At 33.7% G+C, this 11937-nt stretch overlaps 1 protein-coding gene across 1 annotated transcript in view; it reads left to right on the top strand.

Annotated features, from left to right (window-relative positions):
• The first annotated feature begins 3964 nt into the window (after positions 1–3964).
• The window catches only part of LOC115447928 (voltage-dependent calcium channel type A subunit alpha-1), a 40632-nt gene continuing 32659 nt past the window's right edge, over positions 3965–11937 (top strand). The window contains 2 exon segments of the mRNA XM_037444492.1: positions 3965–4165; positions 9072–9206. Coding sequence (XP_037300389.1) covers positions 4152–4165; positions 9072–9206 — 149 coding nt within the window. The 5' untranslated portion in view covers positions 3965–4151.

The raw sequence follows: 11937 nt of genomic DNA, 5'->3' as shown, positions 1-11937 counted from the left end.
TTCTATACGTAACAGAAATCAATACGAAAATGTATATCTGCTGTGAAATCAGTATCAAAATTGGGTGAAAAATAAAACAATTATTCATATTGTTGTGTGCGAAAGTACAAGCGTAGTGAGGTTGTGGTGCTAACTCTTTCTCACGCACGTAGCTTTATGACCGGTGACAGTTGGTGACGTCACAGTTTGGTATTACTGTTATTTGACAGCTACCCCTAGACTGATTTCAAACTTTTATAAGTTATGTATTATTGCGTGGATTTAAACAAAAATCTTTTTTCGTTTTTTTTTGAATGGCAATTATTTTTGATAAATGTATTTTAAAAAAGTACCCTTTCAAGTTACCAAGTCCAACTACCCTATCGTATTTCATACAACGTCAAGCTTGTTATCATATTATAATTACTCAAATAAACTTTGCTTTAATTATAATAAACTAAAAACCCAAAAAACATCTAATTAACACGTCCATAGTTTTAAAAGCGAAGTAAATCTGCAGTTAGTTGTAGATTGCATATGGCGCTGCAGTGACCCAAATTATGATTCCACGTTTGGTGCGCTTGAAAAGAGTTATAAGTGGCGAGAGCTAAATTCATTAAATCACACATGTTTCTATGTAAAAAATGGCTGACATTTTTCATTAAAATATATTAAAGTAATCTGTCGCTTGCGTACATCTATGAAAGTCACGATCATGACTAATGATATAGTAATTGTCTCAAAATACTGTGGATACCTAGAATTAAGGTGGCTTTGGATAACAATCATTTACCAATTATTGAGTAAGATGACAGGATTGCACTTTGTAAATTATTACTTTTCATGTATAAGTAGTTAAAAAGCATATAAAAAAGTCAAAATATTTTTGATATTCCACATATTATATCTGAACAAGGATCCAGGCAGTACTTCTGACGTCAATATAAAACATTAAACAAAATCACATGCAGTCTCTGTAAAGAAAAACATGAATAAAACTAAGTAATCCGCAAGAAAGCTCCGCATACTATTTTTAGATGAATCACACACTAATTCCATGAAAAAAACGCCATAAAAGTATGAGTCAGAATGCGGGTGTTCAACCATTGTCTCGGGATCGTCCGCGGTGACCTCCAAACGGTTATAACTCCATGGATGTCTGTTCTGTGTAGTGGTGGCGCCGCTCTGTCGCCTCCGTGCTATCTCCCGTCGGAAGGACCCGAAGGACACGGTCCTGGCGCCAATCCAACTACAGAACTATTGCGTAATAACATACGTTCATTAACAACTTTGGAGGAACGTCGAAACAAAAATAGAACAATTTTATATATAACATAGCCGTTATATCAACTCAAAAATCGAAGTTTACGATTCAGTTGCGCGTTTTGGCTCGATAAAGCATTGTAGTCCGATTCAAAACATCCAGTCGGATCAGTATGCGTCACAATTTGTTTGCCAATTTCTTGGATAGCGGCATTAACTAAGTTTCTGCATGAAGATCGAGCCACAGATATAAAGCGGAGACGGAATGAGGATCAGTTAACTGTGACATCGATTGGTGAGTGGACGGTTTAAACTGTTTACATTTATTCGTATTTATTACATCTAAGTTTCATTCATTGATACATTGTTTTGCTTGTACGATTGCAATAACATAAATCCCAACCGTTAGAAACAAACACATCCCACACAACGAACAGTTGCATAAACGAGCCATTACTACATGCTAGGCGAGCGCACTGCGTTGGCTTAGTGCGTTCAGCCAAAACAAAGATTATTTAACTTTATAGTCACATTCAGTTGCCCTATATAGGTGCGCGGCGCCAGCGAGCCGACTCGGCGGGCGCCGTCGCGTCTGCCCAGCTTCTTCCAAAAGTCCCAGATAACCGGGCGCCTTGGAACGCACCCAGAGCACATTTTTTTGCTTATTGATGTAGGCATCGAGGTCAATTCAGCTGTTATGTTAATGGGACATCGGCTGGGAAACCCTATGCTGTACGTATTTTTATAATTTGTCAGTGTCGGGACGTGATAGGTCATTTTTTGTGCTTCACTGTGAATTGGGGCGCGTATGTTTGTTATACTCGGATATGTAAGATTTTGGTTTATTTAGCGGTAATGAGTTTGATACTCGTTGTTATTCTGATTTGTAATTACTATTTAAATTGTATTTTTTTATCGCTGTTAATTTTAATTCTTTTTCTTGGTGGTATACGTTTTTCCCAAAATAATTTAATATTTTGACATATGGTCTTTGGACCAATTAATACCTATCGAAACTATAAATACAAATTTATTGTATTTCCTGGGTAATATTAATACTTATTTGATGCAAGCAAATCTATATATTCTTCAAGCTACGTCTATCTAACAACAAAGTTCAGTGAGCAATCTCGATATAGTACAGTTCATTGAACTTGGCGTGAAATTTACCTAAAAGATTGATTGCTGCCACGTGGAATAGCGATACGTTTATGGACTAGCGACAGCGTGTCTACCACGCGTGACATTTAGACAGAAACAATAAAATCTTCTTCACACTTCATAGCAATATGCTTCTGATTTTAGTCGAATTTTTCTTGTCGAGATCGGCATAACTTCTATTCTCCCTGATGCTAAGGTATTAAGAACAAGTATTCAGAACTTAAATTGGTCAGGCAATTAGTAATCACTAATTGTAATAATAATTTATTACATTTAGGCTTGTTTATCTCAAACGAAAATGCAGGATACAAGTAGTATACGGAATAATCGTATAGTTTGCTAACAGGGTATTTTGCTGTATTGAGTAACAAATTGAAATCTCAGGCAATTCACATCTATTTTTCGACCTTTATTAGATCATAAGATCTATCAATTTATGGTTAATAACGTTGCCATTAGACACATACAAGTTGACTAATTCAAATATTGTACTTAGTGAATATCAGACTACCCATGGTATAATATTTAACTAGCATTTGGTCGCCGGTCGGCTCGCGTTAAATAAGTTTATCCGGGATAAAATGGAGTCTATATATTAAGTTAGAACTTTAGTAATACATCGGTAAAACTGTATTTAATTCAATAGATTTTCCTGACACATATTTTGTATATTTCATATATACAAAACAAAAAGACTTAAAAAATGTTGTTTTGGTTTCTGTTACTTTTATAACCAATATCAGCAAGTCTTCAATATCTATAATGTATATATATCGTCATGTTAAAATTTTATCATATATAGATTTGTCCCAATTACTTCTATACATGAAATCAGGACATTAGCTCCTAACATTTACTTTCTCTCGCAAAGATTAATTGATTTGACACACTTGGCCATCAACGGGTCGAAAACTAGTTTCGCAAAAATGGATACCGGCCAAATATGGTGGATTGTATCCTTAAATAAATGGAACTTGGCTGTACCGTGGCCGCATTGTATTTCATAACAATATTTTATATTTAACATCATTAAACGTTTGGCACGATAGCTCGAAACGTAAACAGTATACATCATATTGTTAGTATTAACGTCTTCTTTGAGCATATTAGCTATTTATTAGTGCAGTATTACTTCGAGTTATCGGCCTGACGTATTAGCTAATACAAATGTCTGATTAAGTACTTTGTTTAACAAGCGCTTTGATATTTTAGTTTAAACGGACATTATCGACGAATTGTAGACGTAAATGTAATTAATTATTTGGTTAAAAATAAATAATTACGAATACAATATGAAATTGCCAGAAATAATATATCTAATGCCAATAATATTGACGTGAAATTATACGCTAAATCACGAAAGTAATTCCTATTAATATTAACTAATACCGACATCGTATTCATACAACATTTATCCACACAACAACCATAGGCCAACACGTCCGTGTCCTAAATACGTTAAATATGTGAATAATAGTCAACGTTAATGTGGAACAATAGGAAAGTATTTGAAATCGTTAATACGACACGTCTTATGTAACAAACATTTGAAGTCAGTTTATTGAGCGATGTATTAGACGAAACAAATTCGAATCGCGGGTACACGAACAAGTTGACAAGTGACAGTTCAAATAGTAATCTGGGTGATTAAATAATTAACAACAAATAAATACTGTGAGTAAACAACGATACGCTCATGTCAGTGCAATGACCATTGTTTCGATAGTAACTGTGTGTTGTGTTCGTGTATGCAGAGATTGTTGTGAGTTATGATTCAATTTAATATAAATAAGATCCTTTATTGCTTATTAAATATTTTTTATATGTAATAAAGGCATTATTTAGAACATAAGCGCTTTTAATTTATTGTTTAATGATTATTTTTAATTACTTTTAGTTCAAAGATTTAAATCATATTTATTTATTACACGTCCTTAATATTATTTGTAACTTAAATAAAAAGTCATCCACAAACAGAATAAATAGTCATACGTTATATCTGTTCAATAGGATTATATTTAATGTACAGGTATATTGACAACCATTTATTGTTATTTGTAGTCAATAATGAAGCGTAAAATTAAAAGCATTATATTATTTATTAAAAAAAAATACTTTTGATGATAATTTATTTATTATAGCATAATATTGGTGTTATAGCTCAGTGGGATATTTATCACTACACATGGTTATTATAGAATATCGCGCATTAAATAGAAAAACTTTTACTTACAATTTTGAAAACTGTAATGCTACAATATTCATTTATAAATATTATTTCAGAACGTAACTTACACCATGTAAGACATTGAACAAACAATAAATTACGAAAATAAACACAATTAGGAAAGAAGTAAACAACTAAGTATCACGTTATATGTATCTTAGTATATTGTAGAATTAATATTCAAGCTATTGACATAACAAAAACTTCTAGAAACCTTGTTGAGTTTCAATAATTTTTACCTCAGTTTCTCTCAAGTACAGCCTAAATTAACAATGTAGGAGTTATGTTGTAAAGAAGACAATGAGTGGAGTGTCCGAGCTAATGAGCAAGGCGAAGGGGAATGTCCTTACCGGACCTCTTGAGAGCCTCCCTACGCCCTCTAAGCCCTCGCGATTCAACAGAATGACTTTAAAAATGATTACTCGTAGTATTTCAGGTTTAGTTAGAATAATTTAAAGATTTAATTCCGACTATAGGAGTGTTGTTTTGTTTAAGTTGACATGGTGATAATAATTGTTCGTTGTTTTAGTGATCAATATTTCGTGAACCATTTAAACTTTATTTATCTAGTTTTTAATTTTCTCGTACGTTTATGACTCTAACAAATCTAAATCACGTCATTGCAAAGTGTCAAGTGTCATTCCGAAAAAAATACAGATACATTGAGAATCTCCTCCTTTTTTGAAGTCGGTTAAAAGTACGATATCAGGGATTCGCGACTTGTAACAACCATTGCATAATGTTTGATTGTTAAGAGATATTATACTGAAAGTTAGTACAGTTACCTCGATAAATCACATTGCATGTGCATGTAGCGGTGTACATGGCTCGTAAGTCCTTGTCGACGCGGCCACTCCGCAGTTTGCGTTTACGCATTAATCGTGACTGCGTTGCTGGAAACTCATTATCTTCCTTGTTATACGTTACGTTGTTTTCTTCTTAACTTCAAATAATAAGAACATATTAAAGTATACGAACTAGTTTCTTTCAAGTTCTTTAAACACTTTCGTACTGGACTGTGTTTAACACACAAATCATTAACGTATTTGCCGTAAGCTAAGTACCAGCGGATAATATCATTTGAAAGTATACAGGATCCTTCTAGGTATTCTTATCAGCTCATAATTTCCTTAATATGTTGATAAAATGACTCATCTACAAGGTTTGACAAATTTTAACACCAGTCTTGCTTGACATACTAAACTTGATAATGAGTAAATTACCTTAGCGTACCTTACATGTATTATTACCTATAGTCCCTAACATTTTATGATAACTCTTAGATAGTTATTTTAACTGGGGATGTTTTGACAAAGGTATCAACCTTTAGCTATTACGGAATTTAAATTTATGTTTCGTACATTCGGTGAAAAAAAATCTATAAATTGATTGATGCGACCGAATACCAAATTGAATCGATGCGGCGACGCAAAATTCGTTGTCTTCGAGTCTACAAACATACAAAAAGTAAATCAACAACTCCCTATTTTGGCCGTGACTGACGTCATTGTCCTGCGATGCATTCATGCAAAACTAAAACAGCAGTGCGTCAACTCAACTATGTTAATGCTAATTGCTGCTAATTTTTCACCTAACATCTAGTTATCTTTAAAAACATTTTTAACATTACTAATTTACTAATAATGACAATATAACGTTTAAAAACCTACCGGCTATTTTAGATATAACCGGTCATCTGACCCATATGTATAAGTTCATCCGTAGGTTACATTAATTTTGTGAGCCAAAAGTGTATTGATATGACCCATTTTAAATCTGTGCTGTCTAAAATTACGTAATATTGATTATTAATGTAGTTTATTTAACCAAGCCTGTAAGAGCTGGAGTGGTGTGCCCTGTGTAGGATTAAAATTTTAGGTTATAAACAGCCAGTTTCATGTACAGCTAATTTCCAAGCTACAGGAATTGCTATAAGACAAATAATATAATCTAGACAATCTTAGGTGACAGTTAATTTGACTGTTACTATCAGTGACGAAACTGCTCTCAAATTGGAATTATTTACTAGAGAAACACTGATGTGTTAATGTCTTTACTGATAAAGTTTAACTGTAATTATTTTTAATAGAAACTAGACGCGTAAACGCGTTACGCATATAATGCATGAATTCAAACGTTATTGATTAGCAAACTTATGTAATTTAATTAAGCTTCGGTTTTCATCGTGCATTTCATTTTGCTTATTTCAAGTTTTGACCCAAATTATAAAAATACTATTTACATTTATATTTTACTTCCGTGTCGACGAGTCCGTCGAATAAAACATCACTATTTTGAAATCCCAATAGACAATGATAAAATGTGTATAAACTGTATATGTACCTATATGTTATGAATAATGTAACAGAGACGTACTCTGGTAAACTGATACCCCCTTATTCACAGACGTTTTTTATCTAAAGACGGAGCATTGGTGTGATGACAAGTCTGTTTCTCAGTGCTGAGGGCATGGCAGCCTTCGCAGTGCCTAGACATAGGGCCGTTGTGTTTGGCTAATATTGAGATACAACTTTAATCTAGTTGGCTGTCAGATAAACAAAGCTGAGAAAAAAACTTGTTATCACAGCAATGCTCCGACCGTAGATAAATAACGTCTAGTAATAAGGGGGTATACTTTAATACTCCGATATACTTAAATTAATAAACAAATCTTGCATTATTTCGAACAGTTCTCGAATATTCTTATCTTTCCTAATATAATGCAAGTGGATATAGTTTGTTTAGTTAATTATCATATTGCTTGTTTACGTTTAAGGGTGAAGTAAATATGAACAGTCTTTGGAAATCTTAACGTATGGTATAGAATAAAATTGTTAAATAATGGTTCCTTTTTTAAATAATCCATCCGATCGTTGTCCGATCAATTTATCTGATTGGGGCCGAAACCTGAATATCCTTTTAAAGGTAATTGAATTGTACCACTAGGGATACTTGATTAATAACTCAATATAGTCACAAAATACAGAAATCACCATCTTGACATAATATTACAGTATTTTTATGCAGTTATGTATGATTCTTGTACTTTATTTATTTATTTCATAGCTTTATTGAACACCAAAAACAAAAACACTCTGTTTATGACTAAAAATTTATTAATTGTAGTTTAGAAATATCTACTCAGCAGCGGTGCGAGGTGCTGGGCAGAGGTATAACTGTGTCGACTGCCGAGGGGTAATCATCGCTCGTCAGTCGATATTCCATTGGACCTTACCCCACTTACCATCAGGTACAGTCGGGTCACTTTGACTGCACTTTGATCGTAAAAAACGGTGCAAATGGCACTTTCCACCGCGAGTGTTCCGTCCCGTGATGTAATTAAGGGCGAGCCTTGCCAAATCGAGCACGGATTCCAGTGTTTAGTTATATTAACGTCTTTTTGTCAACGTTACCAACTAAATAATCAAAGACCCCCTCGGATAATACCCTGATTACGTTCCCGGTTCGTACCAACCGAAATGTCTGTATTAATTAATCTAATGCACTCGTTTCGTAGTTCCCCTTCTCGCAAGCGGCACACAGGCCGAGGCACTGACCTACATTTGCATTTCTATTAAATTTAATTTATAGACATGTTACAGAACAAAGCTTGTAAATCAACTATAGGTTTAGAACGTTTGGATTGATTTTCACCTGTTTTATTATTTATATGGTTAGTTGGTTATTGGTTTGAACACGTTTTTATAGTATGTGTTGGTTGAGAAATTACGTGATGGGATTTTTTTCGTACGAAAATAATTGTTGCATATTTATGTCGATGTGTCTAATTATTTTCTTCCCATGGACTTCAGTGCGATTGGGACTAAGTTTAGACTGTCATGTAGTTGTTATGTTTTGTTTTAATCTTCAACATTTTAAACAAATTTGTTTCTGATGCATCGAGAATGTTGCCTCAAGAACTTGTCGAACGCACGAGCATTACTCAAGTTTAATAAACTCAGTTGCTACATTTACCCTAGAAAACACTTCCTGTATAAAAAGTCGACAACTCGATGGCACGCTTAAGTTTAAAATTTCCTTCAAACTTACAAAATTGCGTGTTCGCGTATTGTTATACTGAAAACATTGTTGTTAAAATTTTGTGGCACGCATTAATCTAATATAAATGGTTGAATTCAATTATGGGTAATAAACATATTTAATTACGCACATAGTTTGAGTGCCTGTTTATTTTTATTTATATTATCATGTTTGCACATCGGACTTACAGGTAATATATATAGTTTCGGTCTTAAAACTCGGAACATGTTTTAAGTAATTAGTTCGAACGTAGAGTTTACGTTCGCCAAAATCTGTGTGGTTTACGTTGACAGAACTTTGTCATTGAATATTAACTTACGACTTAGTGGTACCTCCATAGCTCCGCAGCACGTCTATTTAAATTGTAACCGTGTTAAAATGTTGATATGTCTCATTTCAGGTTGGCGGCAGCGCAGGAGGCGGCGGGCGCGCAGGCTCGCGCGGCGCCAGCTGATACCATGGGCGGCGCGCACCAGCCCGCTACTCCAGGGCCCAGCTCACTCTTTATATTATCCAACGAAAATCCTATTCGGAGGTCAGTATTTACAACAAATTTCAACGTATTTATTTTTTTCTTGCTTTGATTTAATCTGTGAGTGTAAATAAGTATACTTGAGACCAACATAATTCTAACAATTGTCTAGGGACGAAAAGCCACATATTTTTCCACATATATTTTGTACTATATTGACTTAAACATCTACAAATTTTTTCGTGTCAGTACAAAAAACTGAGGGGCGATAGAGTAGTCGGGTGTGGTATGGACTGCCGAGACGAATGTCCGCAGGTAGAAATCCCAACGGCTCACACCTGAGACTTCTCTTAAATTATGCTTGTATTCTTTGCGAGTTATCGCATGCTTTAACGATGAAGGAAAACATCTAAAGGAAAACCGCATACCTAAAAAAGTTCTCTATAGGAATTTTGAGGGTGCATGAAATCTACTGACCTAATTCGACTAAGGTTTAATCCGTCTCAGTGGCAAATGAGGCCCGTGCCCAGCAGTGGGAGATTATATGAAGGGCTGATATATTATTATAAAAAATATTTAGACATCCAATACACGTGGAGTATACAATGTGTAGTGCATCCTTAGAGATTAGTGTTCCGTCGCGAAGTCATTTACAGGCGCGGCCCCCATTACCTTCGCTTGTAAATATTAAACGAACGACTTGTTTGCTCCCTTATGCATTTTGCAAACACGAGACGTGTGCTATAGTTTTACATAATATATCCCTATGGATTAAGACATAAGGTATGTTAAGATTATGGTGTATAGAAAGTATATACGTAATATAGATAATTTTGTGCACTTTAGTATTATGATACAATGAACTCATTTAAAATACCTACATATTCATAATAAAATATAAAAAATATAAGCCGATATTATAAATTCGCGATATCATTAAACGCTAATAACTGAATATAATACATATAATATAAAATAAACCAATAAGCACATACAGCACTAACTGTGTATGTACATATATCGGCGAATACATTTACTTGAAAAAAGCCCGAAATGATACAGTGAAAAGAATACTATTTTATTGTTTTATAACTAAAGGGTATAAATAAAAGTGATTTAAGATTATTTAGTAAATGGAATATGAAATGTTAAATGATTGAAAGAGCGGGGCCTGTTAACACAGGTATTGCCATACTTAAAAAGAGTGCTCTAATAGTTACAAACTGTTTACGTAGGTTAAGAAAATGCAAATAAAGGATATTTTATTTTATTTTTAATTGATATTAATTATCACATACAAAATCATAATCAATTTCGATAAAATTTATGATCGAAGACTTTATAAGTAGTAACTATATTATTTTCACGTAACAATAAATCCATAATAGGTCATTATTATGTACACTAAACACGTTAGGCAACAACTTAGGAGAGTAGTGCAAGAGTAGCATGCCATTTTCGACTAGAAACCTTTTAAGTTGTAAACTTTTTGCACATTTAAAGTTTCGGAAATAAACAACGTGTTTGCAGTAAAATCGCTAGAAGCTATGTATGTGAAAAAAAATGATGTGTATAGAGAATGATTTCTTATGATTACGCAAATGTAAGACATCGATATTAAAACTAGTTTTGGAATTTTAACGCGGTTTTTATATTATTATTTTCTCCCGATGTTCCGTGGACTTTGCAGCTTTCATTGCCATGGGATGTCAGGAGAAAAATATAAAAAAAGGTGAAAAAAAACGAAAATCATTGTTATTTCAATATATTATGTCTATATGTTTAATATATCTATTTCACGTGCTTTGTTTATAACTGATCGTTAGTATAAAAAAATCGTGTTTAATTTCTATTATTCTAAGAATTATATCACGAAAATCTCAATGTTTGAATGTTTGATACAACTAAATGCAGAAACTTCTAAACGAAAGTAAATGAAATTTTGCCAGCAGATAATATGTCATTGCCACCAACACTTCAAGTAATGACCACGACCGCTCTGTCAAAAGTGACACCCACAAAGAGAAGAAGAAAGGTCATGCCTACACATATAGACTACTTAATACGTATGGAACCCAAGCAACGCCTTTATAATAAGCCTGTCTCGTGTAATAGGCACGAAGTGTCTCATATAGTAAAAGCATAATTTGCCTTCAACTAAACGCGTTACGCTCCGATCGTCAGTTCGGAACTACAACGTGTTACCTTTTAATCGAAAGGTAACGCGATCATGGCGTGCATTATGACGGCAAATGAGAATTAGAATGCTGAGCCTGTCTTTAGATGAGCATCGTAACAAGCTGGAAATTACTTTCTGTCCATCTCCAATCTATACGTGTTTATTTTTGTGTTGATAGCTTGTTTATGTTGAAATGTACCTACGTCATACAGATTTTTATAAGAATTTCTATCTTTTCGATATTACAATGACAGCTATACCTAGTCTTGCCATAAATATTGTAATAAAGAAAAAAGAAAATTGTTAACTGCAAATAACATTTATTACTTTTACAGTGTGTCAGTTTAATACATAAATATAAAACAATTAAAAATATAAAAAGCTTATTCGAAGTGGTCTCCATTGGCTGCAATACAGTCCTTTAAACGATGAGGCCAGTTATCAATAGAAGCACGCACTCTTTCCATGGGAAAATTCTTCACTGCCAATCGTATAGATTGTTTTAGGGACTCCAAATTATCATGGCGTTTAGAGCAAGCTGTACTCTCTAAAACTGACCACAAATCATAATCCAGCGGATTAAGATCGGGACTAGACGACGGCCAGTCTTCAGCT

The sequence above is a fragment of the Manduca sexta genome, chromosome 28, assembly GCF_014839805.1.
Source record: "Manduca sexta isolate Smith_Timp_Sample1 chromosome 28, JHU_Msex_v1.0, whole genome shotgun sequence".
In the NCBI taxonomy this organism is placed as follows: Eukaryota; Metazoa; Arthropoda; class Insecta; order Lepidoptera; family Sphingidae; genus Manduca; species Manduca sexta.
This window is presented reverse-complemented; position numbering and strand designations above follow the sequence as displayed.